Source organism: Poecile atricapillus, chromosome W (assembly GCF_030490865.1).
Source record: "Poecile atricapillus isolate bPoeAtr1 chromosome W, bPoeAtr1.hap1, whole genome shotgun sequence".
Taxonomy (NCBI): Eukaryota; Metazoa; Chordata; class Aves; order Passeriformes; family Paridae; genus Poecile; species Poecile atricapillus.
Window position 1 is genome coordinate 2,539,126 of NC_081288.1, and position 27,941 is coordinate 2,567,066.

At 43.8% G+C, this 27,941-nt stretch overlaps 1 protein-coding gene across 1 annotated transcript in view; it reads right to left on the reverse strand.

The window, feature by feature from the left end:
* The window catches only part of LOC131591481 (exocyst complex component 4-like), a 293,155-nt gene extending 265,779 nt beyond the window's left edge, over nt 1–27,376 (reverse strand). The window contains exons 1-3 of the mRNA XM_058862227.1: nt 27,251–27,376; nt 10,896–11,085; nt 7,246–7,440 (exon numbers count right to left, since the gene is read on the reverse strand). Coding sequence (XP_058718210.1) covers nt 7,246–7,440; nt 10,896–11,085; nt 27,251–27,336 — 471 coding nt within the window. The 5' untranslated portion in view covers nt 27,337–27,376. The remainder of the gene's footprint in view (nt 1–7,245; nt 7,441–10,895; nt 11,086–27,250) is intronic.
* Nucleotides 27,377–27,941: the final 565 nt, after the last annotated feature.

A 27,941-nucleotide genomic window follows, 5' to 3' on the forward strand; every position in this document is an offset into this window, starting at 1 on the left:
GCTTACTTGGACCTGAACACAAATTCTGCAATTTCTCCACCAGTACAGACAAATGACTTCCCTGAAATGGCAGAATTATCTACTGGCATCAAAGAATTACCCAAGATTTTTCCCTTTCACTTCTCATTTCCATTTTCATCCCAAACGTTTCAAATGCTTTAGTAAAAACTGAATTTATTACACCTTTCTGTCAGCCTTAAAGCTGAATTTTCAAAGTAATTCAATCAGATTTATCTGCATTATTTTACAGTGCCCATAAGCCTTCAACAATTTTTTCATGGTGTTGCTGCAACGTTTTACTGGGGATAAAATTCTGCTTTACACCTCAGAGTTTAAAAAAGAATTCCAGAAAATTGATGATTGCTGGAAAAGCATCCTCTGTATTCCAACTCTGCCCCACCTTCATCACAGCCTGATTTCTTATTAAATAAACTTTCACCAGCTGAAATGAAGGGTTGGTATTAGCAGAGCCAAGAGCCCCCTGATGATGCTCTGGAGAGGCCCTGAGGAGGAGCTGGGGTCAAGCACTTGGCCATGCAAAGGAGGCAGCTTTAGGTACTAAAACTTCATGCAAGAGACTGCCCTGATAATGCAAATTTCAGCAGGAAAAGAATGAGAGGAAGTCATTGAAGGTGTTTCTAAGGGATGGCAATTTCATGTTCTAATGTGTTTAAAACTAGCCTGAAGTTTATTTAAAAAATAATCAGAGCAGCATTTGAAGAAAAAATGGGAAAAAATTACAGAAGAGAGGTGAAAAGTGATCTAAGAATAAATATCCCCAGTTCTTCTGTGTGAACCTACCAGGATTCTACCAAACTCAACTGGGACAAAGCAAATGCCCTCAGATCCTCCTGGTATGGCCCCAGACCTTTCACCAAACACACAAAACCCATGAGTTCCATGGTTTTGGGAATCACTGGAACATATTCCAGGTACAGGTGGAATGAATAAAATTAACAAAAAACAAGGTGTCTCTTTCTCACCTGTCCCTCACCCTAAGAAATCAGCATTTGCCAATCATTAACAATTAACAGAAACCTCACATGAAATGAGATACAACCCCAGAGACATCACTTCTCTAAAGAGAATTTCAAGCAGAGCCAAAATTTAAATTTACCTATAAAGGCACTTCTACAGAATCCTGAACAAACCCAGGTCTCTTATTTCCACTTACTTAATTCCAAAACATAAAACTCCTCCACGGCAGCACCTGAATCCCAGCGCTGCACTAAGGAATGCAGAAACAAAATGAAAGTGTTTTTATTGATTTTCCTGGTTCCAGCTGAAAGGCAGGCAGTAAATAAAATGCAGACTGAGAACTGCACTGCTATTTTTATTTATTTCATTATTCCAGGCCACTTAAGGTGTAAGAACTCTGCTCACTACAAGGCGTTTTTAATTGAAAGATTCTCCTTGTGCCATCCTGAGGAAAACCACAGGAAATAAAAATGAAACATCTCAGCCATGCCCAGGGCTACAAACAGCTCCTGTTTTCCAGGGATGTGGTGTCACTCCAAGAGCTTTTCCAGAGGATTAATGTGGAGTGCACAGGAAGGTGAGGAGCTGGAGGTTGCTGAGGAGGATGAAGAATCATGGAATTGTTTGGGTTGAAGGGACCTTAAAGCCCATCCGGTGCCCATGGGACTCCTTCCACTATCCCAGGGCGTTCCAAACCCTGTCCAGCCCAGCCTTGGACACTTCCAGGGATCCAGGGGCAGCCACAGCTTCCCTGGAATGAGATGCTCATTATGGGATGAGTAAGAAGAGGGTAAATATTTTGCACACAGAGCAAAAACCACCCTCAGCTCCTGAGAAAACATTTCAATATTTTAAAGCCTTTGTTTGACTCTGTTCCCACAGCCAGTGGGGTTCCTCACTGTTCTCCAGGGTATCCCTGCCCTGCTTAATTTCTCCTCTATCTCTTTCCTGTTCCACTTCCATTTGTTTTCCAGGAGAAGCTGTGGCTGCCCCTGGATCCCTGGAAGTGTCTGAGGCCAGGCTGGATGTGGCCTGGAGCAGCCTGGAACAGTGGGAGGGTTTAATGTCCCTTCCAACCCAAACCATTCTGCAATTCCATGATTTCTGCACAGCATTTCCACTCATGAACACCCCTTCCACTTCTGCCCCTGTTGTCATCCAGTCACTCAGTTGTGTTGTAAAGTCCTGCCTTTAAAAGAACAAAATCACTTTTTTTGTAAAATGCCAAATTTGCAGTAAGAAAGTGAGCAGCTCCAAAAAACCCTGCTGCTATTACTCACATCAGAAAGCAGAGCAGGAGATGTATATTATTATTTTCCTGACATTAAAAACCTGAAGTTTAAGTCTTTAACACTGTAAAAGAAATAAGAGTATGTGTTGGAGCATTCCCTGCTTCTGGAGAAATAAAATAGTGACAGTTTTTGATTTCCTGGGAAAAGGACACAGGAGAAGGATGCACCCATGAGGAAAACACAAATTCCTCACTCTGCAACACAAGGATGGGGGGAAATCAAGTGAAAAATAATCAAAGGGCTCCATCCTTCCTTCTTCCCACCTTCATTCTTCCTTCTTGTCTTCCTAATAAATAAAAATTCAGCTGGAAATAGCAATGATCCTCCCTTTTATTCCATGGACAGATTCCTGCAGTTTCAGTGTTTATTACCTGCCACAAGGGCAAATCCAGACACAAAACCAAAGTAGCCTAAAGAGTTTTTATTTCATTCTATGACATGACCTTGAATTACTTTATTCAACAATATTTCTTCACTGTTTTCAGCATTTCAGCTCTTAAATTATAGAAACAAATGGCAAATATTAAGTTTTACCTATGGGGACCTCATGGGTCAACAGTGGAATCAGAAGAATTAAAGTAACAGCAGAGATCTCCACGATCTTGAGCTAATTAATGTATTGATTACTATGCAGAGCATAATCAATGCAAAGTGCTGGGAAGACTGGACATGAAACTGTTTCCTCCAAGGGTGAATCTCCTGTCCTGCTGCTGATCTCTGCTCTGGCTTCTGGTGGTGTGGAGCATTCCCAAAACAACTCCTCTGGAAGAACCTGGATTCCTCATTGCAGCAGCCAAGCTCAGGCTTCCAGGGAAGTGACATCAATCTGTCCCTGGCCCCTGCTCTGCTCCCCTCTCTGGAGATTGGTCTTAGGAAGTTCCTCCTGGGTCAGAATTTCCCCTCAATAGCAGATCACAGAATTTTGGAATTGTTTAGGTTGGAAAAGAGCTCTCAGACCATCGAGTCCAAGCATTCCCAGCACTGGCCCCTGTCCCCAAGTGCCACATGCACATGGCTTTAAATCCCTCCAGGGATGGGAACTCCACCACCACCACCCCTTTCTGTGAGAAATTTTCCCCAATATAAACCTGACCCTCCCCTGGCCCAGCCTGAGGCCATTTCCTCCTCCTGTCCCTGCACCCCCCAGCTGCCCCCTCTCCTGCCTGGGAGCTGTGCAGAGCCACGAGGTCCCTCCTCCCCAAATCCTTTCCTTGTTTTACATTAAACAAAAACCACCCACAAATGGCTGCACGTGCACTCAAGTGCCCCATAAAAGTGAATATTGCTGCCAGTAATTCAGAGTGTGAACAAACAGCTCCGTTTCAGGCAAACGTACAAACTCTCTATAAAAAAGGCACATAAAGAAATGGAAAATAACTAAAATGCATTCCAGCTCAAAGAGGTGTTTTATCTGTTCCAGACATTCCCAAATTCTCCAAAGCTTCACAATTCAAAGGATGCTAGAAATGGGTTCTTTTAGACAACCTGTAATGTGCAATTATAGGACAGCAAACCTGATCCTACTGCCTGTGCTCCTGGAATTATCAAGATGCTGGAGGAACACACAACGGGAACACCTGATATTTGTGTGCTGCTCTGGCTGGATACAGAATCAGAAAGAAAAAAAAGCTGTCACTTAAAAAAAAATTTAACTTCATACAAATGTAAGCTGTCACAAAGCACCTCTGCATTGTGTTTATCCGACTGGGAAAAGCTGCCAGTCTTTTATTAACAATCCTTGCCTGCATTACTCAGTCACTGCACATTAGAACCAGCAGCTGGAGAGTTTTGAGTGATAATGAAACCTGTAACAAGCCATCCTCAGCCGTCTTTTCCAAACAATAAGGGAATTAAAATTTCAATTTAAATGCAGAGGTTTGAAACACGCTTCAGTGGCAAAATTACTTCAATTAATGTGAGTGGAATACAAAGAGCAGGCTGCAGGGATGGGATGCAGCAGGCTGGAATGATGCTTTTGGAGGGATTGCATCCAGCCAGCACAGGGCTGCAAAGGTCTGATTCCGACTGTATGGATCACAAGGCTACAGGAACAGCATTAATCAGGGCTGCAATTGCAGGGTGAGGGCTACAAACTCCTTGTCAGGTCACTCTGGGCTTTTCCTGAGCCACCAGCAGCTGTTTACCTTGAGGAATGAAACCAAAGGACAGGCAGATCTATGGACACTGCGCCTCCCTGACACATCAGTAATGATTTTACATAATGTTCCTATCATATCAAAGGAGAAGGGAATTATCCTGCAGCCAGTGAGTGATTACAACATCACAGCCTCGCAGAGCTGTGTTAACACAAGATGGCAAAAGCCAATGAGCCTGCAGTGATTTTTGGCCAGGGAAAAGCTCCAAATGCAGGTGAATTACTGTTTCTTTATACAGGCACATTTGTCTTCAAATGAGAATTGCAAGTGTCAATGAGTGGCTGAAATTGAGTGTTCAATTTCTACTTGAGGTTTCTCTGCATTCCTTGATGTATATTCAAAAAAGCCCATGAACTAACAGCTGCTTTTTATATCATTATTATTTGATTTATTAGAAAAAATTTACTATGCTGAAAACAAAAAAACAACCAAACAGAGCAGCAACAGAAATGCCGCAGAAATCTATAAATCAGACAGATTTAATGCTGTCTCTCCCTCACAGCCACAGGCAACTTTATCCAAGCACAGACATTTATATACACATAAGTGCTCCTATTTAAAATAAACGTACACAAAATATTGCAAACCTGTAAGATATCAAATACACCGGCTGAAAACCATTTCTAAAGCATAATGTATGAGAAATCTGAAGCAAGGTTATTTTTCTTCTTACACTTCTTAACAGATTTCGAATAGGAAATAGATTACTTGTCTGGAATTTTGAAAAATTTTTTTTTTAAATTTAAAAAGGAACTCACAAAAAAAGCCCAAACCAAGCAAAGTGGTGAAAAAAGAACCAGCATTTCAACTCATACTGATGGCAACTGTGAGTATCATATTTTGGTACCTACACTGAACACCCTTAATTTACACCTCCTTTTTCACATCTGGCAATTGGAAATACCAGGTAAAAACCACACTTTGATTCTGGAGCTGTCCAAGGCCAGCTTGGACAGGGCTTGGAGCAGCCTGGGACAGTGGGAGGTGGAAGTTTGATCACTGGATGAGGTTTGAGGTCTCTCCCAACCCAAACCATTCCATGATGCTGTGACTGCAGCAGGGCTGGCACAGGACAAGAGGAGGAACAGAAAAACAAAAGGGAGGTGATGGCAGAGTGAAACCAGACACGAGGATGTGACAGCAACAGCAAAAACCAGCTGGGATCCACAGGCCATGGGAGGGTGGGATGAGAGTGGCATCCAGCTGTGGAAAATGTACCAGAGGGAACAAGGTAAGTTTTACAAAGTCATGTTTAAGTTAAAATAAGATAAAGGAAATTAAAAGTTCAGGGTGACAATTTCCAGCTTTTCCTTCTGCAGGGTAATGACTTATTAAAAAGAAGGAAAGAGACACAGCTAAGAGAGACAACAAAGGACAGTAAAGTGGGAAAAAACCAACAAAATAAGCAATGAAAAGATGGCCTTAAAGGCACTGTCTGGCAAAGAGGAGTAAGAAACAGAGGAAGAGTAAGAAACTCTAACTAAGTAAGTAAGAGGAAAAGAGTAAGAAACAAAATGCTTTTGCCTGCACTTTTAACCATAAAATGGTTCAGGACAGAAAGGATCTCTGGAGAATACCAAATCCACTTCCCTGGTCAAGCATGGAGCCATGTCCTGTCTGGATCTGGAAATTTTCCACAGAGGGAGACACCAAAACCTCTCTGGGTCTATAGAGCTTGAACTTATTCAAGTGTTCAACCATCCCCACAGTAAAAAAGGGCTGGTTTAGGGTTAAACTGTTCCCTGTGTTTCAGGCTGTGCCCATTCCTCCTTTCTCCTGTCCCTGGGCACCATCAAGGAGAGTCTGGCTCTGTTCTCTTTTCACCCTCCCATGTAACAATAAAAAGCATCAAAAACATCTCCCTGAGGATTCTCTCAGCCTCTTTCCATGTGAGATGCTCCTTAAGCATCCCTGTAATCCCCCACTGGCCTGGACCCAGTAACTCCATCTGTCTTTACTGGAGAGCCCACGACTGGACTGGGCACTCCACATGTCAGGACTGAGAAGAGAAAGATCATCTCCCTTGTTTTTAATTCCTAGGAGACAGTTCCAGGTAAGGAAGGATTGGAGTCTGGTGAGGAAATGTGCTTGTTAAGTTTAGAAAATGAAAGAAAGATTGTTATTAGAGAAGTGCAGGAAGCTTCTAAATTCCTGCACAAGACAGGAACTGAAAAGCAAGCTTATAGAAGAGATGGAACTGAAGAGAAAAAACACTTGAAGGAAGGAAGAAAAGGAGAAGAAACAAGAGCTAGAAGTGAGCAGAAAGGATCAAAAGGCCTGGGAAAAGAAACACAGTCACAAAACCAAGTAGGTTGCAAAAGATTCCTGAAATCATCAAGTCCAACCTATGGCCAATCCCACCACTGAGTGCCACATCCAGTCATTCCTTGGAGACCTCCAGGGGTGGGGACTCCAGACCTCCCTGGGCAGCTCATTCCCACCTCTAATCACCTTTTCTGTGAAGAAATTCCTCCTAATGCCCAACCTAAACCTTAAGACTTTGTCCTCTCAAAGGAATTTCCCCTCTGAATAATGACCAAAGTTGTGAGTGCATTCTGGGGAGGAAAGAGGAGTGACACAGGAATTCCTTCTACAATAAAAATGGGTTTGAAATAATTGGTAAGATTTTAAGAAAGAAGATGCTCCAGGCAGGTGGGGGGAAAAGGGGGGGAAAAGGGGGGGAAAAGGGGGGGAAAAGGGGGGGAAAAGGGGGGGAAAAGGGGGGGAAAAGGGGGGAAAAGGGGGGAAAAGGGGGGAAAAGGGGGGAAAAGGGGGGAAAAGGGGGGAAAAGGGGGGAAAAGGGGGGAAAAGGGGAGTACCAGCATGTCCGTGGCGTTGAGGTAGCGCTTGCTGGCCATGCACTGCTCCAGTTTCTGAGGGACCTGCTTGATGTTCTCGATCTCGTCCAGGAGGTTCAGGACGTGCTTGTGCTCGATGCCCTCGATCCACAGCTTGCGCAGCTCGTCCCGTTTGCAGTGCAGCAGCATCTTGCAGGACAGCAGGTTCTCCTTCACCTGCAGCAGCACAGCAAGGGTTAATTACATCTGCCCCTTTAACAGAGAGCAGCCCTTCCCCACGTTTGCTTTATTAGGAATTCCAAAAACATCACCAGGCTAAAAGCAAATTTGATTTCCTTCATAACTGCCTTGGCTGAGGAGAACTTTTCAGACCCTAAAAACTGAACTCTCGTAGTGAAATGTTCTTTAATACAAGTTTGATACCACTAGTGAGAATTTAACTGAAGCACCACAATGCAATTAAACACCAGATCCTGTTAACCACAACCAAGGCCATTTCCCAAAAACAACTCAGTATTTTGGCCAACAGCAAGAATCCAATTTTCTGTGGAAGCAAATAAGCCACCAATAACTTTCCTGGTGCAAACATCTTCCAGCTGCCTATTAAACCTTTTGGCAGCCTCCTCCTTTCTCAAGTTTGGTGTTTTTTCTCTGAAACAAGTCCAGCTAAGAGTAAAGTCATTTTACCAATAACTTGAGCATTACCAGTTTTTTTGGAAGAGAAGATTTAATCAGAACATTTATGAGTCCAAATCAGCATTTCCATTATTTATCAAGCCATTTACAAACCCTTTAGTGCTGCCATGCAGTTTGGTTCTAAGCCTCATGCCATCTTCCAAGTGGCAAAATCCCTAATTTCTCTCAATTCAGGCAACCCTAAGAGTTTTCCTTTTCCATTCCTTCAATTCACAGCATTCCCTGCTTTCAGATTCTCCCTGGTAAGGTCAGTGTAACCTAGCTTTTCCTGCATAATGCAAATCAACAATCCATACTAAAATGTGGAAGCAATTAGCAGCACAGCTTCACACATTGCCTTCACAGCACTCTTGTTGTGTGAGAAGTTATGAATACTTGGGGCCCAACCTTATCTCAGGCTGAACTCTCACTGAATTACACATGAAGAGAGACACTCAGAAGGAGCCCTTCAATTTATTTTTAAATAATGAGCCTTTAAAGCACTCCACAAATCCCACTTCAGCTGCACTTTCTCCTACCTTGTTCACCTGAAGGCAGTTTAAAAAAAAATATTGATGAAAAACACATCACTGGACCAAAACTGGACACTGGTAAATAACAACAGCTCCATAAAACAGCCTCTGTCCAGAGGCAGGAGAGTTTGAGATTTTAATACTGCACTCCAAAATGTCCTTCTGAAAAGAGAAACATGGAAAAATCCTCAGCCAACAACAAAAAACTCCATCTAAGAGTGTCCAAAAAGCAGAGGCAAACTAAAATACACACAGAGATCATTTCACATCTAATCCCTGTTCAATACATTAATTGGAAATGTCTCACTGACCTGGCACAGCTTCATCAGTGGACTGCAGCTACAGAGAGCCAAATTAGGTCAGAAGGAATTCCAGAATTCCAGGAGGAATCTCACCAGACATTCCTGCTCCTGTCCCTACAGGAAAGATCATTGACTCCATCCACATCTGGAAGCAGGGCAAGGAATGAACAGATCTTTGAAAAAAACCTCCCCTTGGGAGCCCAAATTGCTTCTGCTTCATGATTCAGTTTTACAGAAGCAACACCTCAGTAGCTAAAATCAAAACTAAACCTTTCCCACCAGGAATTCACACAAGAATTGACTACAAAAGGCAGATCCACAGGAGGATCTGGAATATCTGTCACTTGTACAATTCCCACCTTGCACAGAGGGGAACACGAAGAGCAAGCCTGGGAGTGTAACACAGATTGATGACAAACCAGATCTGGGGCCTCCTGTGAGATTAGGTCAAAACCACTTCAATACATATTGACCAAAACTAATAAGCAAACTTAAATACCAAAAGGTCCCTCACCCTCACCGTCATTCTTCTAGGTGGGACCCAAAGGTCACACCACTCTCTGCTTGTGTTGACCTCTGCAAAGCTTTGCACACTGTGTGAAACCAGGCCACTGCCTACAGTTGATTTCAAATTTAGTGGAATTGATCTCTGCTTTCACAGTGCTGAGCTTTGTCCATAAATCCTGGAATGAACTCTTACCCTTGGAAAGCAGCAGAACGCTCTCATTTTCTTTGAAAATGTTAAATGAATTTTCAAAGTCAGAAGGGTCAGTACCTAACGCCACAAGGGTAAAAATCTGCTGCTCCTAAAGCACTGCTGGGAAAGGTTTTAAGCTGAGACTTCCACAGAGTCAGAAGGAAAAAAAATGAAGTTAGAAAAATTTGGTGCCTGGTTTGCAAAGTTAAGGTACAGCAAACTGCACAGGAAGTGCAAGATAGGAGCCCAAAGAACTCATCTGATGCTGCAGGGGCAGAGCAGCTCTAACAAGTCCCCAGCCCCGAGTGCCAGAGTTATTTACTGACACCATACCCAAGTGTGAGCACTCAAAATGCAGAAGGATTTGGGGGCACAGGGTTCATAGGCGTTCACACAACACAGCTGAGCTTGGAAACAGCATCAAAATTCATATTCTGTGAGCAAGAAGCAAGCTGATGAATCACCCAGACTATTCAGGAGGTGGCTGGAGGCCAAGATAGCAAAACATGAAAAGATGAGATGGAAAGGTGTGAGCTCAGCAGCCCCAGAGACTTCAAAACCCTGAGAGCAACATGCCCAGACAATAAATGAACAGGGGCACTGCAAAGCTTTGTGCTTCACATCCACCTCTCAGTTTGACTTTTAATGACTCCTGTTCTCAGTGAGATCCTACAGAAAATGTTGCCAGTAAGAAACAGCTTGGGACAATGGTCCTGTGGTGACACACAGTCACTGGTGTTCAGGCCGAGCTTAGAATTACAATCATGCCAAGATGTGGGGTTGAAGGGAACTTAAAAATCATCTTCTTCCAACCCCTGCCATGGGCAGGGACATCTCCCATTATCCCAGGCTGCTCCCAGCCCTGTCCAGACTGGCTTTGGACACTCCCAGGGATCCAGGGGCAGCCACAGCTGCTCTGGGAATTCCATCCCAGCCAGGAATTCCTTCCCCAGATCCCATCCATCCCTGTCCTCTGGCAGTGGAAGCCATTCCCTGTGTCCTGTCCCTACAGGCCTTGTCCCCAGTCCCTCTCCAGCTCTCCTGGAGCCCCTCCAGTCCCTGGAATGTGCTGGAAGCTCTCCCTGGATCCTTCTCCTCTCCAGGGGAACATTCCCAGCTCTCCCAGCCTGGCTCCAGAGCAGAGAGGCTCCAGCCCTGGGAGCAGCTCTGGAGTCTCCTCTGGACCTGTTCCAACAGAGTTGGACACATTACTCCAGGTGAGAATTCAGCAGGAATTTAGTGGTAACAGCACTTTCTCAACTCAATTTTTATTCCATTCAGAACGATGACGAAAAGCTGGAAAAACAGGGAGAAACAAAAGCTTCAAACGGCAGCTTGGGGCTTCCATCACCGACGGCTACAGGTAACAAAACCACCGATAAAACAACAGCAGCCAGGAAAAAAAAGGAGATTTTCAGCTGTGGAGCTGACACAAACACAGCAGCACTCAGGGCTGGCTCTCACCTGCTTGATCTTGTTGCGGGAGTTGGTGATGCGCTCGGTGATGCTCTGGTAGGTGCGGATGGCCGTGGTCAGCTCCGTGTAGTGCTGCACGATCAGCTCGTCCAGGTCGCGGTCACACTTCTCGTACGCCTCCTCCAGCCGCCCCTTCTCGTTCTCCCGGTCCTCCACGTCATCGCTGCTGGATAAAGTCCTGAGGACACCAAGGTGGCAAAAGTTATTTGGAGTTTAGTCCAGCGTGGCTGGTGCTCGGTACAGATCAATGCACTGTGAGAAAATAAAAACCATCAATATTGTGGTTTATTACTCTGCCACTTTTCAAACCCCTTCAGAGCTTTTTTCTTCCCCCTTTTCAGGTAAAGTTCTCTATTGGTTATCATGCTGCCAGACAGTCATTAATACAAGCACAACATAACACCTGAAATATTTCTTGATTTATTATTTATGAAGTGCTATAAGGAAAAAATCCTGACTTTAGTTTTGGGTATCAGTGGGACTTGTGCAGTGCTGTAGTTGCTGTAACTTACTGCCAAAGATAAGGGGTGTCACAGGGACATAGAGAAATCTACCACAAATCTATCCAGGTCTTCCAATATCAGTTTTCAAACATACACCAGTACAACAAGAAAAGGCCCCATGATCCTATTCCCCCTCATCAATTAATTATTTTAAGATTCTTTTTTATTTTTTTATTGAAATAATTAAGTTTGAGATTACAACAAAACTGCTGAAAACCTTGTGAAACTGGCCACAGCTCAAAGCTTCTTGATGTCACTCCACATTTCAAGAATCAATGAAATCTTCCCCTTCTCCCTTTGAGAGGATAAAAATCCCAGGAAGAGCAGCAAGAACCTTTTCCTGATATCCAACCTCAACGTCCCCTGACACAGCCCCACGTACCTTTAAAGTTCCTGCACATCACTGAAAAAAGGTCCCTCAGGACCTGTCCCTGTCACAGGGAGCAGAGATTGGAGCTGCCCCTCCTGAAGAAGCTGCAGCTCCCCATGAGTCTCCCTTCAAAGCAGCTTCTTCCAAAGTATAAAATTCATTGCAACATTTCAAATTCCATGCTGTATGATAGCTACAGAAACAGGAATCCTTTCTCATGTTATTACATTAATGTTCTACATCCAAACCTTTTTAGTTGTGTCTTAAATCAGCTTTTCACAAAAAAAGATTTTTTAAAATATTATATTTTAGCCAAAGCTCTTTAAAAAGGATCTGAAAAGTGAGAACACTAGACAAGGTTGCTTGGGGCCCAGAAAATATAAATTTTAGTGAAAGGCTTCCTGCCCATGGCAGGGGAGTTGAACCAGACCATCTTCAAGTCCCTTCCAATCCAAACCATTCCATGACTCCAAAATGAAAATCACGTGCAAGGCTGGCAGAAAGTCATCCTCTGTTAAGAGCTCTTGCAGATAAATCCATTTTCTTTGTGGAGAACTGCTTATTTCTGCTGGAAGAATGTTCTTCAGCATGGTTACACTGGACACGAGGAATATCCTCCTCAGGAATTGACATTTTGTTTGGGTTTGGAGCCGTGCAGGATTGCCTGTCCCAGCAGTTAATGAAAACATCCATCCTCTCTGACCTGCGGCACAGATCACAGCAGAATCCTGGATGGAGACAGACAAGGGAGCAGCAGAACCAAATTGGCCCAGAGCACAGACTGGGAAAGTTCATTGTTTTAATCAAACAAAATTCAATTTCACAATTTTGGATTTGCCAAAGAATCCATCTGCAGGGCCAGCAGTTGGTTACAAAAGCTGAAGATCTCTCTCCAAAGCTAAGACTACATCACTCATGTCAGAGGATGCCACGAGGATTCCACTGCTCCAGCAAATTCCCATCCAACTCAGGCTTCCTAAAAAAGCCCAGCCATATTTTTAAAGCAGATTTATATTGTGTTGCCCAGTCTTTTTGTCCTTGCATTTGAATTTAGCTTGTCCTGTCTATAGGAAAAAGTACATTTTGCTAAAAACACCTGACATCTGCCCAGCAAAGCAGAGCTGTTTGTGAAGCCTGAGAGATCCCAGCAGTTCCTGATCTCAGAAACTCCAACAGTGGCAGAAGGACAAAGCCAGGACAGCTGGAAATCAGAAACCTTGGAGATCCCACCAGATTATTCCTACTGAGATCACACAAAGACCATGAGACAGTTCTGGTCTCCTCTCACCCTTGAAAAGACAACTAAACCAAGATGAACAAAGTTTCAGGCTCTGTCAATTGCTACATTCTAGGATTTCCAGCTGCCTCTGTTGGATGCAGAATAAACACCTGTAATTGGGAACATCCTGCTTTTCTTAATTACCTGGTTTGGGAAAATACTGTGGGAACAATCACCACTAAAAATACCACACTCAAATTTTGACCAGAAAGTTTGTATTTATTTACAGTCCTTCAATCTGTTCTGGTTCAAAACATTACAGAGTTATGAAGGTTGGAAAAGACCTCTAAGATCATGGAGTCCAACCATTAACCCAGCACTGCCAAGGTCACCACTAAATCATGTTCCCAGGCACCAGGTCCTGCAACAAAAGGGATAAAAAATTCCACACAACAACAGATTTTCCCCAACAGGTTTTTTCTTAGCCCTCCATTCACCTGAATTTGCTTTAAACAACTTGTATATATATAATAGATTATTTTCTTACAGACAGAGAAAGAGCTTAAACCAAAACCCAAGACCTGAATGGAAAAAAGCAACAAAGATTTTTTTTTTTTCTTCCTTCACTTGACTGAAAAATCCAGTAAGTTTTAGAAATGTTAGGTTTTGGGTTTAGGATCTGGTTATTTCCAGTGATAACGAGTCTGGATTAACCACTTAGAATTTGAAACTTTGTACACCTGAATTTCCCATCTAAGTTTCATTGTACAGGAGCCATTTCTTTATCTTGCTCTGCACAAAAAAAAAAAAAAAAAAAGAAAAAAAAAGAAAGGAAGGAATACTTAATATTCTTGAGATTATACATGCTCCTGCTAACACTGCAGAAAAGTAATCCAAGGGCATCTCTGCTTACTTTAGTCCTATTAAAATGTGTTGCAAGGAAGAAGAAAAGTCAACACAGTGTTTGTCAAATAGAAAGGATCCAAATTGTTTGGGAAAGGAACTTTGCAGGAAGAACTTTGAAGGGGGAATCACAAAACAGGACAGGATTATGAAACTATGATAAATATACATCAGCATTTCAGAACTCCCTGAAAAATATTCCAAACAGAGGACAAACAAGAATAATCAGTTTAGATCCTGAGTAGCAGATGACGAACTTGGTGGAGGTTTCCAGGAGGAATTCCTGAGCAGTTCATGTGGTTGTTTTTTTGCGGTTTTTTTTCATTTTGATTTGCTCCAAATGAGAATCCTCCTCCTCTGTAAGATACCTGGAATTTGTATTTGGCAGCTGGATGGCTGCAGATGCTTGTCTCATTAGCAAGAGCTCACCAGGATTACAATAATTCCAACTGGCTGTGAGTCTGCTGAGAGACATTTTTATGCTACAGTGAAACAGAAATTCATTGAGCCAAATCTCATTGACTTCTGATTTTACATAGTTAAAAATACAGATTACAGAAATGCAAAATGCTTCATCCACTGGAGTCGCTCCCACAGATGGAAGACAGGATAGAGGAGAAGATGATCAGACACAATCCTGAAATGTTTTTATCATAGGATGTACAGCACTTTTCTCAGGAGAAAATAAATGAACCTTGTTATTTCCCTGAGGTCACTGAATTTACACTGGAATTAGATTAATAAAAAAAGTCCTTTGGGACTATTTGTTTTAGAAGTTGATCTGTAGGTCACAAGCATTTTTCATCTCCTATTTCCAGCAGCCGACCCAACGAGCAGAGGGAGAAGATGGAAAGACATTTTCAGGATTCCTGAAGCTTTGTCATTGTGCAAGTGGCCAAAGCCTTCAACTGTTTCCATCAAGGGCTCCCATCAAAACCTGGAACAGCTCATTTCCAGAGGTAAATACACAAGAAAAAGAATTCCCAGTTATATATATATATTTATATATAACTGCAAGCTCTATCACTTCTGCACGAGGCTGCACCTACCTAAAACACCAAACGAACTCCAAGCTCTCCAAGAATCTTTCTGCCTCATCACCTCAGGTGAAGGGACAAAGTGCCACAACCCAGAAGAAGTTTGAATTTACTCTCACCTGTCCTCTTAAAGCAGCTGCAGAAACTGTAGCCATCAAAAGCTAAATGGTAACTGACTTTTTTAGTGAAGAGAAATGCAACACTTCTGATTTACATACTTATTATAAATGCTCAGCTAGGTACTCAGAAGCAGTTGAAAACCCCACTTGTGGTATTAAAGGGTTTTTCTCAGAGTCTCCAAGTTTTCATCTGAGGAGCAAACTGAAATGTTTCTCTCAGTTTTGACAGGCTGGGAGAGATGGGGTGCTCACCTGGAGAGGAGAAGGCTCCAGAAGAGCTGGAGAAGGACTGGGGACAAGGCCTGGAGGGACAGGACACAGGGAATGGCTTCCACTGGCAGAGGGCAGGGATGGATGGGATCTGGGGAAGGAATTCCTGGCTGGGCTGGAATTCCCAGAGCAGCTGTGGCTGCCCCTGGATCCCTGGAATGTCCAAGGCCAGGCTGGATGGGGCTTGGAGCACCCCAAGATAGTGGGAGATGTCCCTGCCCGTGACCTGGATGGGTTTTAAGGTCCCTTTCAATCCCACCTGTTCTGTGACTCTTGAAGGAAGTCACACCATGTCTCATTTTTATAAGGTATAAAATTGTGGTGTGCATTTACCACAGAAATACAGACAGAGCTTCAAAATCACCATACATTCTGCAGGGATAAAAGGAATTTTCCTTTACAAACCAATGTAATTTATCCAGTCCCAGCGACATCCAACACCAGCACACTCCATGCACTCTACAGGAAGTTATTTCACACTACAGACAGTGTTAGATATCTTTGTACTTTGACAAATCAATGCTTTCCATAGCTCTGGCCCAGATGTGCATGTGCCCACTGAACAACTACCACCCAGTCTCATCTTCTGCCTAAAATTACTCCCACACTGTGATGCATTCATTTGGGAAGGAAAGGAAGAAAAAGTAAACTCCAGCATTCAAACTACACAAAAGAACAGGCAGAAGCTGTAAAAGGACAGAAAATAAGTTATCATTTCTCCACAAGCTAATACACTTCTGTTATTGTTGGGAGCTGAGAGAACACGATGTTTTCTGAGCTAGTCAGCAGCAGAAGGAAACAAACACCATTGTACCACTCATCATGTGGCACAACAGATAACTCCAGGAGCACAGCAATGCTACAGGGATGATCAGCTGCAGAACCATGAAACCACTCACCTCCCTCTGTAAAAATGATATTTTCCAGCTTCAAAAGCATCCCAGCCTCAAACCAGGATTTAACGTCGTAGATCCCACCAGAGAACACGCAGCACACAGGGGTTAATCGTTATTCTGTGTATCACTCCTGTTCCCACAAATGTGGGCAGCTTGTCTGTACCAGAATCCTACAAAAAGAGCTTTGATGTGGATGAAATGCACACCAGATTTGTCTGCTCAGTCCCCAGACCAAGAAACTCAGCACAAAACTGAGAATACCGGCAGGAAACGCTTTTCCTGGCACCATGGCAGGTCCTACAGGCAGTCACAGGGCCAAAGAGCTCAGCTGCTGTTGCCAAACCACAAAGCTTCCAGGGGATGGAGTATTCAGTTCACATAGATGTCCACAGCAAATGTGGAAAAAACCAAAAGGGTTTCTAAACAAATGTGGAGTCTCCTCAATCTCTATTTTCAAGTCTGTTTGCTGTTTGATGGGGAAGATTCAGTTTTAGCACACAGCACCCTGTGAATGTGCCTCAGCCTGCAGCACTGGAGAAACAGCTCTGCTTCCATGGAATGGTTTGGGGTGGGATGGGACCCTAAAGCCCATCCAGTGCCACCCCTGCCATGGGCAGGGACATCTCCCACAGTCCCAGGCTGCTCCAAGCCCTGTCCAACCTGGCCTTGGTTGGATCTTCCAGGGATCCAGGGGCAGCCACAGCTTTTCAGGGAATTCTATTCCAGCCTCTCCCCATCCAATTTCTTCTTTAAAAGTCATCTAAATCCGACCTCCTCCACCTTAAAGCCATTCCCCTTTGTCTTATTTTTCCCCTCTCTTTTATTCTACAAGGACCAACAATAAAAATAGCTCCAATAGACACAAATCCATGAATTTTCAAGCTCCAAATGCCCACAATCCGTCCCCATTTAGGTTTGGAAGGTGCTGAATACCTTTGGAGCATGCACAAACTCGGTGTTGTGAACCTGAATTTGCGGGGCCATCCACACCCCCCCCTACTTCATCTCATTCCTTGTCACTTCATTCCTTTCACAGGAGTATTTTTTCCACCAAATCCTGCATTTTGCTGCCCCCCACCCCCTTATATTTTGCACTGTGGCAAAAAAATCAGCTACAGCCTTTAAGATGATCCATTTACAGGCACCAACCTCACAATTACACCTTGAGCAGGGACCAGATTTGAGATCCAGCAAGAATTTCTGTTTATACTGAGGACTCATTTTTCCCCACACAGTTATATTTTTTCTCTGTTTTCTAGTGCAGATGAGCAATTCCTTTTGCCAGCCAGCAGTCAGCTTCCTACCTGCCCCATACAACACCAAGAAAATTAGATTATGTCAATTTTTAAGAGAAAACTGTTAACATTAATGAATAATACATGTTTCATTTCTGTAAATTTGCTTTTTCTGTTGCCTCCAGCCAGGCTGGGTGTGTAACTGTCTGCCTATTTTACCTGCCCTAGGGCCAGCCCTGTTAAGTGTGATTACTGCTAAGCTATGGATGGCAAACTGAGGCTTAATTATCAATTTCTTGACTAGAAAATTTGTTTCACAGGAAGAACATTGCAGTAACAGTATGTGGGCATTATGCTTCTGCAGATTCTTTTTATGATGCAAAACTGAAGGAACAGATAATGCAAATACAAGTTTTAGGAAATTAATGCTCAGTTAGCACCAGATAATTCTTATAGAAAAGGAGGCTGTTTTTGACCATAACTGTGGGTGTTCAGCACCTTTGTGTCCCTCTAAAAGCCTTTTTTCTTCTGCTATCCAACATCAGAGCAGACTTACGTAAATATTTGTGGTTAAAGGCAGAAAAGAGTATTACAGGATGCACAGGTGCAGCTTGGAAATCCAGGAATAATCCTCTTTTCCTTCTAGATCAGGTTTCTTTGAGCGTGCAATTCACTTTTCTTCACTCAGCATCGCTCATTCAAATGAAAATACTCATTAAAGACAGTGGGAAACACCACCAAAAAAATACCCAACCAAAGAAGCAAGCTGATCAAATTTAAATATTTCTCATCTGATCAGGAAAAAGAACATTTTAGTGAAGTGCAATTGAACTGAGTGCTGAATCACTGGGGGGGGAATCAAACAGAGCTTCAATTTTCACAGGAATCCACAGTAAACTTCCCACCACCTGTTCCAAGTGCTCTGTGCTGTATCACACACCTTGTTGAGGCTCCCAGTTCTTCACTTTAAAACACCTTTGAAGCTCCAAACACACAGTTTGTGGTACCAACTGCTCAAAGCAGCGTGGCTGAAAGCTCGTCCTGCTCAAAGCTCCAGCTGCATTTCATGTGTGGCCAAGGCAGGACTCACTGATGTACTGACCTGTTCCTCCAGCAAAAACACCAAAAATCTGTTTAACAGCAGCAGTCCTGGGCAAAATCCAGAATTTCTGGGGTACACAAGATCCATTCCTCCCAAAGAAATTGGATGAGGTTTTCACTGTTTTATGGTTTGGGTAAGAGTTAAAGGATAATTCTTTTACTGCTCACTCAGAAATCTGCAGATAACAAATGCTGGGGAGGTACTACACAGAGGTGTTATAAAAACTCTGCTCAATGTGTTTCACAATTTATCACATTGAGGCTGGAAAAGACCCATAAATTCATCAAGTCAAACTGTTCCTCCAGCACTGCCAAGCCCACCACTGACCCACATCCCCAAATGCCACATCCCCAGGGGTTTTTAATCCCTCCAGGAATGGGGACTCCACTGAGGCCGTTCCCTCTCCTCCTGTCCCTGTTCCTGGGAGCAGAACCTCCACAGCTGTCCCCTCCTGGCAGGGAGTTGTGCAGAGCCAGAAATTCCCCCTGATCCCCCTTTTCTCCAGGCTGAGCCCCTTTCCAGCTCCCTCAGCACCTCCAGACCCTTCCCCAGCTCTGTTCCCTGGATACTCTCCAGTCCCTCAATGTCCCTCTTATCACACAGGGCCCAAAACTGCCCCCAGGATTTGAGATGGGACCTCAGCAGTGCCCAACACAGGGGGATTTATATTATCTGTATCACACTTATCATATATACTTACACCAGTCCAGATAATAAAATAAACAGTACAGCATTAAAGCTATCAAAACCACCCCTCAGGAAAGAAAATTAAAGGGATTATTTTGGCTTCTTACTCTCCTTGTTACACCACACCAAGGACCCAAACCACAAACCAGTGCACAACAAGGTACAGAAAAGTACAGCCTTAGCCAAAAGACAATTGTGAACAACAAAGGATTTGTGGAGTTAAACAAAGAAAGCAGTTGCTAGAAGCAATAAATAATAATTTAAGCAGAGCATTGTGGATGTCTAGAAAGCTCAGTCTCCTCTCTGCAGGAAGCAGCTGCAATGTGCCAAGGAAACTTCAGTATTAAAAAGGAGGAGGAAAACAGAAGCAGAGTAAAAAGAATGCAGTTATTCTCATCAGGCCGCTCTTGCTGATGGCCGTGGCCACACAATTCCATTTCTCATTTGGGTTTGAACCTTCTGATGGCTGCAGCATCACAGCAGAGCAGAGACAGCAGCTCTGAGCCCGAGGGCAGCAGCTCAGCCAGGCAGCCAGGGAAGGACACCCAGGAGGAGAGGAGAGCTCAGCATGTGAGGGAGAGGAACAAAACAACTGAGAAGAGAGGGATCCTCTCTCTCCTCCATCTCACTGCCCAGCACAGAGCTCCTCAGGCACTGTCAAGCTGAAAATGATCCCAGGAATTGCTACAGTGAGGGAGTTTGAAGTTCAAGTTGTTGGGAGGATCCAGTGTTGACTTCCCAGAGGTGAGGAAGATGCACTTCAGCGCTCTGCAAGCAATAATCCATGAGAAATGCACTCATTTGCTACCACCTTCCCCCCCTCAAAGCTGGAAACACAACATCACCTGGTGGCTTTGACAATGATCATTTCAGGGACTGGGCCTTGTAGTGAAAATGTCAAGCAACACCTGAGATCAAAGACACGTTTTGAACACGTTTACCTTACCAGGATTGAAGTCCCTGAGTTAATCAAAATAAAATGTGTAAGTGGGGAAACAATAAAATCTGCTCCTTTCTGAAATTCAGGGGTTTATTCATATCTCCCCCCTGCTTCCAACCTTGTTTTTATGGGTGTAAAAACCTCCTCTTTGGGGAAAAGAGCCTGTCCAGAGCAGCTCAGCAAAAATCCTTCCCCTTGACTTACACCCCGTGAGCCATCACAAGCAGCTCCATTTCAAGAGATCACATCAAAAATGTTTTATAAAGCTCCCTGGGACAAGAACAACTCTACTTCAACCCACTGCGTCTCCACTGAGCTACAAATTTCCACAGGTTCATTAAACTAAATGGACTTATTTGAATTTTATAATTGAAAACTGTTGTCTTAAAGACAAGTCCCAGATGGGGTGATCTACAGCTTCCAGCACTGTTTTACCTCAAAGTGTATAATCTGATAATTCATGTTTTGAAACCTCTCCAGAGGCTCACTGTAGAAGTTGGGTCCTTATAAAACAAAGCCAGACAGAAGGGGAAAAAACCCAACTCCAAAAGGTATTTAACAATTTAACTCAGCAGCAACATGTGGGATGTTTTCTCGTTATTTTCATAGGTTAATGGATTGTTCCTGTGAAATTCTGAATTTGAGGAAATTAAAGCATTCAGAAAAGAGATTTCTTCAGAGACCATGAGGTGCTAGAAAGAAAGTAGTCAAAAATTGTGGTGTCCAAGCCAACAGGCATGGGAAATGAGGTATTCTGAGAACTGATTGAATAATTATAAATAATAAATTAAAAAAGAAGTGAAATCCTGAGGCTGGCATGCTCCACCCTCACCAAGGGGAGCACAAGGTACTCAGCCTGCAGAGAACTCCCTCTCCCTTACACAAAGAAATAACTCACTACAAGAACAGCAGCACCAAGTCTGTTCACAATCCTGTTAAGCACCCAGAGCAAACAGCATTTTAAAACATTTTCCTCCTCTACTTACATTCCATTAATCTTTCATGCTGTTTACACAGTTGGTTAGAGCATTTTCAACAGAAGCTGGTGATCTTTTTATCATTGAGGACTTGCAGATGGATACAGGAGAGATACAGCAAAAAGGCTGAGCAGCCTCCAGCCATCTAAATAAATACCAGCAGAGAATTCTTTATTTTGCTAAATTAACCAACCTTTAATCAAATTTCCTCACACCAGTACAAATGATGCCAGGGGAGAGAGCCATCAGCTGGTTTCTGAAACAAAGACTGGCCTGCAGTGGCTTTGACAGAATTCCCCTTCTTCAGATGGCTCCAACAGCAGCACAGGAAGAGTTTCAATCCCATGCACAGGAAAACCCCAGGGACACCAAGCAGCTGCACATTTTCCATGCTGGAACAGGGCTGGAGGCAGCAGACAGCCCCAGGAAATGCTGGTTACACCTCCAGGCACAAGCAGAGGGACTCAGCTCCCACTCCACTGTGTGAGACCCTATCCAGGACTGTCTCCATGTTCAGGAAAACACAGGGATCAGGTCTTTTGGCAATTCATTTTAGATCCAAAAATTAATTCAACCATTCTATGTATTACCACATTCCAGGAGAAAGGCAAAGCCCTAAGGTTCAGTATTTCCACACCTGCAAGAGCAGAGGCTGGACAATGCCACTCACACCTGTCACCTGGATAATTAAAGTGTAAAGAATATTTTGGGAGCCCATGCTGTGCCACGACCCCATCCCTGGTATCAAGCACCTGCAGCCCTGCAGGAACCAGCAGGAGGCTTGGGGAATTTAATCATTCAACTGAAGGTTTCAAAACTGCACCAAAACCAAGAGCTGCTGAAGGCAACACCTTTCAAATAGTTAAAAGCACAATCATTTCCTAACAGAACTCAGTATTTCCACTTCCTGGTTTTGCCAGGGTAGGTTCAACTCTAGCTCTGCACTGGCTAAAGCTAAAATAAGAGCTGAAAAATAAAGTACTTTGAGCTTTTAACTTGGCACAGTCACACTTCTTGTCTTTTCCTATGTGGTTGTGTATTCATATGTGCTCCTTTACCCATTTTTAAATGCAACCAAGGGTCTGTATCAAGCTACATCCCAACACTTGCCAAATACCTAAACATTTTATACAAGTGCCTGGAGATCATTTCAAGGAAATTTATAGTTACAACCACACTCTGCCATATACAATTTATTTTCAGGGAATTTCTCAAGTACTTTTCTCGTAGAAAAACTGCTACCTTTATAACACTGGAAAATACCATTTGCAATAAAAGTGGTTTTAAGAGACCATTACAGATCAGAATAACTCGAGTTTATTCCTTGTAGCAGCTATTTCTCAAATGCAACGACAAGGGCAGCAGCTCCACATCCCTGTTCCTCACTCTCCATCACAAATTGGGATCTCTACTGCTTCAGAACAAAGAGAACACCAAATGCCAGGTCATCAGCAAAAATCCATTCAGCAAGTTCACTCATAATGAAAATAATGGCCACAAGCATTAAAGAAAAAGAATCCCACTTGTAAAAAATAAAGTATGTTCAAGTTTTTTTGCCTGCAGTCTCAACTTCTGCAGAGATCTGTTTGCTTCTGTAAAAGCTCAGCACAAAGATTTCACTGAGGTCTTATGGAGTCACTGCTAAGTTTGTTCTTGCCCAATTAAAGAAGCAATTAAAGGCCAGTTTTAAAAAATAGTAACCTTTAATTGGGAAGAAAAACACCCAACAGTAAATAAAAGGCAGACACATTCACCAATTAAAAATCTGACAAGATCTCTCTCTCGTGAAAAAAAAAAAAGCATTTGCTAAATGCCAGGTTGCTTGTTTCAGAATACAAAAGCTGCTTCAGCCAGCTACCAACAAAACAAAAGGTTAAGAAAAATCAATATACAAACACGTGTTTGTCCTCTGAGTAATAAAACAAAATATTCCCCAAGTTGTCCTCCAGCAGGTGAGCCAGATTTGCTCCGTTATCTGCATGGTTTTTAAAAAGACATTGCCAAAGCTCCTGGGATTAGCAGATTTCTCCACCAAAAGTCTCTGGTCTCCTGTGACAGCATCCTGACCTTACAAAATACCTTTTAGTTAAGGAACTTGAGTTGAGGGATCTTTCTCATGCACGAAGGAATGAGCAGGTTTTGGAGGTGGCTGTGCTGAGGAATGAGCACAAATGCAGCAGCACAGGGATGGAAGTTGTAAAGTCCTGGTATCCAATATCCACTCTGGAAGTCACAATCCCAGGAGCTGTTTTAATAATGCTCATTTCTTCTCAACACTCTGAGGACAAGATCAAATTGAAGATAATCCCAATAGCTGAAAAGACACAGGGAAAAGAAGGAAAGCTCCCTGGAGCTGCGGCAAAAGTGGGAATTTAAGGGCAGACTTTGCAAACACTCATTAAGCTTCCCAGACACTCTTCACTTCCAGAAGGTTTAATTGTTGTGGACATTCCCTTTTTATTTCTCCTCTGGGAGAAACAAGAGGGGAACTGGCCAAGAACTCAGTGTGACCCCAGGATTGCTGGGGGCAAAACTACAACTTCCTAAATCTGGGAATTCCCTGGGAGCTCCCAATTCTTTTGGGATGGATCAGTCCTGTCCTGGGACAGCTGCAAATCCCTCACAGTGCTCATGCAACGTTCCTCCAAATTAATCCATCCTTGAGGCTCCTTTAGTGTCTATTCTTGGCTACAACCAGAAAACCAAAGGGAATTCCATGAGTGCATGGATCCTCCTACAGGAAACAACTCCCAAAGAATAAATGTGTTCCCTGACACAACAGGAAGAAGTGACACTTCACAGGGACAGACAGGAATCACAAGTGGGACACTCTTTCCTGTTGGGTTTTCCTTCATCTCAGAGCTTTCTGTATTTAGAGCTGCTGAAAAGCAGCACCACAGACAGCAAGGATAGCTTAAAATTCCCAAACCAGAGCCCCACACCCCATAAAATCCCATTTCTGACTGGATTTTAGTGCTGCTATGCAAGTTAAACTTTGTCATGGATCTTGCCCCAAACACTCTCCCTGGAAGTGAGACACTTTCTCCTGGGAAATCCAGTCAGAAAACAAGAATAATCCACAAATCTGGGATCACAGAAAAGTGAATTATTCAGTCTCTTGTGAGTGAGAGCTGCTAAGCTCCAGTAAATATCAGAAATTATCCCTTCATTAATAAAATAATTTCTGTTTACAGAAGGCCTTTCAGCTTCATACTTCAAAGCATTTCACAGACAATATGAAGAGATTTTGCAGACCTAAACAATGTTTGTTTTTTGGAAAACATCCCTGTCTTTGCTATAACCAAGTAAAACGTCAATACTTGAAGAAACTCCTCTGGCTTTGTGTATTTACAGCAGAAAAATACAATCAAAGCTTTGCTGGTTTTCATCCACTGTTCCCTTTATGGACCTTTCACACAGCAACAAGGGAAAAATAAACAGCCTAAATAAACAGGAACATGCAAGTGTAAAACCACAAGGATTGGCAGAAGCCTCTATTATGCATAAATGTTTTGGAAATAAAACATCAACAAAAGGAAACTCAGTCACATTTCAAACCAACAGCTTGCTGTTAAGATTTGTAATATTTTTCTGAAGCTGAGTAAAATTACATTTAAGCCACCCAGGTTTAAATTTGTCTGCAGTGGTATTTCATGACACAAACCACTAAAAAATTGACCTGTTGCTTGGAGAGTTCATCCTCACCTGAGCTCCTACACAAAAGCAACATACAGAGAAAAGTGATTTAAATTCATTTTCACACCGTTTGCTTTCTGTACTTGGCTAAGCCTGAGAAACATCAGTATTATCACCAAAACACTTTTTTCTTCCTCTGCAATCAGTTCTACCCTCAAGGTTTTCATGGTCTGGCTCAACCTGACACATCAAGCTCTGCAGAGAATCTCTACATCCAAACCAAGTTCTAATTAAATTCTGGAAGTTTAGTTATCAGGCTGTTCTGTTGAATAACTTTAATTTCATAAAGTCAATAACTCAATGTTGTGTCTAAAACACTGGGCCTAAAGTGGCCAAGGTATCAGTGCCTGGAAGCCAAAGATTATGAGACAAACATTTCTTTTTATTTGGAGAACAGAGCACTGTGAGCTCACTCTTCTGGTTTTAAACAAATTTAATAAGCCTGGATTTATTAAAATAGAGGTACAAAAGGAAGACCTTAAAATACTCTTGGAAATTACAGGAAACATAGAAAAAAGATGATTATATGAGGAAATGCTGCACAACCAGTGCATGTTTATTATTCTTCCACAGACAGTGGCACCAGCTGCTTTTTATTATAGAACCAACATCTCCCTCAAGTTTTGCAAGATTTTAAAGGCCAGAGTGATGGAAAAAATGGAATTTTGTCCTGAACATTACCATTCACAGAGGATATTTAAATCACAACATGTCCTAGACACAGAACTAGTGCCACAGTAACTTCTCCAAAGTAAAAGAATGACTACAGTTTCTCTCCAAGGCACTGGAGTAGGATCCAAAGTTTGGGAGCTCATTACAACTGACTGGTGTGACTGCAGCAGCCCACACCCTCTGGGTAAGAACATTCAAAACACACAAGAACATTTAAAACTTTCACTGTAGGCAATCAGCTGCCAATCCACTGGTTTTAAGCAGCATAGAAAAGATTTACAAGAAATTAAAGAATGTATTGTGGGGGGAAACAGTGAATTCACATCCAAGTCTATCACAGAATCATCCTCCAGCAGAGCCAAGATTGGGAATATGGGCAGACAAAAATCAATGTCTAAACATGACTGGAGATAACTCTTCAATCCCAACAAGACACACTTGGAAGCAGCAGCACTTTGCCCACGCTGGCACTCCCACACAGGATGGAGTCTACCTACTGGACTTACTGGTTTTTCAGACTTCCAGCCAGAAGAATTGTACTTGGTGCTGCTGTGTTTGAGGGTAAGGGTCATTTATGGACTCCTCATCAATAACACAACAGTGCCTTGGCCTCCATGAATGGCACTAAGCTGGCACGACCTGCAGGGTTTATTCACAGCCTCACTCAGTTTGGAAAAGATCTCCAGGACCATCGAGCCCAACCTGTGACAGATCCCCCACCTTGTCACCCACACCAGAGCACGGAGTGCCACATCCAGTATTTTCTTCAGGGCCTCCAGGGATGGGGACTCCACCTCTGCCCCTGAAGTGATGGAGTCCCTACAGTGTTTGAAGGCCATTCTTGTGTACAAATTCTTCTTCATATCCACCCTGAGCCTCTCCTGGCTCAGCCTGAGGCCGTTCCCTCTCCTCCTGTCCCTGTTCCTGGGAGCAGAGCCCGACCCCCCCGACTGTCCCCTCCTGGCAGGGAGCTTTGCAGAGCCAGAAATTCTCCCTAATCCCCCTTTTCTCCAGGCTGAGCCCTTTTCCCAGCTCCCTCAGCCTCTCCTGGGGCTCCAGAACCTTATCCAGCTGCATTCCCTTCCCTGGACACGCTCCAGCTCCTCAAGGTTCTTCCTGAGTTGAGGAGCCGAGGACTGGACACAGCACCAGAGGTGGCACCATCAGTGTTCAGAACAGAGGAAAATAACTTCCCCGGCTCTGTGGCCACACTATATTTGAGACAGACCAGGTGTCATTGGCTTTCCTGCCCACCTGGACTCGTGTTCAGCTCCTGTCAAGCAGCACCACAGGTCCTGTTCTGCTGAGCAAATTCCCAGCCCCTCTGCCCCAGCCCGGAGCAGAGCAGGGGGTTGTTAAACACAGGAGCCGACACTTGACCTTGTGAACCTCACCCCGTTGGTCTCGGCCCCTCGATCCAACCTGCCCAGGCCCCTCTGACCCCAGAATGAAGCAAAGCACTGGGAGCAGGAGGAAATGAGCCTGGCAGGGCGGCGGGACAGCGGCACAGCCCTCAGGACAAGATTTTCTCCAGCACTGCAGCCTCCCCAGTGCTCCAGGGCCAGTGGGAACCCAAGCCTAGAGTCACCCAATGCCCAGCATGGACCCTATATCCTGCACGCCCGACCCGGGCAGGCCTCCCCAGCACAGCAAGGCCCGCACCCGGCCCTGGGTCACCCTCAGAAGCCCGGAGGATGCGGAGCGGGGCCGCCCCTACCTGATAACGGAGATGAGCAGCCCCGAGGGGTCCTTGCTCCTGCCCACCGTGCCGCGGTACCTCCCAACCGCATCGCCCGCCGCCATCTTGCTCCCCCTCTACACGGCGCAGACACGCGTGCTGGCGCGCCGCAGCCAATCACAGCCGAGGAGGGCCGGCTGCCACCCAATAGAAGACGAGGAGGGCGGGGCACGAGGAATCAAGGTGGGGTGCGGCGCCGCGGAGCCTTCTGGGAGTTGTAGTTTTTATGGCGGCGGCGAGACACATTCCTACGGAAACCTTCTTCAGGTGGTTACAAATGTGAGTAAAAGGTTAAAAAATTATCGACCTGACAAGATACATCTACAAAGACACCTGCGCCCAAAAGCCGCCATTCACTCTGGGAGCAGCAGGAAACGGGGTGGGGGCATGAGGGACCGAAGCATTCCCTCAGTGCCCCCATGGAGCAGTGAGGGATTTAAATGCTTATAGAGTTAAAAGTGGGTAAAGTGCGCTAAGTATTTAAATTAACGTGTTCGATGAATTAGTAATGCTAAATAATCACAGCGTGTCACAGCCAGAAGGAGTCTGATCACAAATACACCCACAAGAGCTGCTGGCTGCTTAATCTAATGTCTTTAAGCTAAAATGTTATTAAGGATAATTTCCCCAGTTTCCTGTGGGAAGTCAGTGAGGTGACCAAAGATGAGCC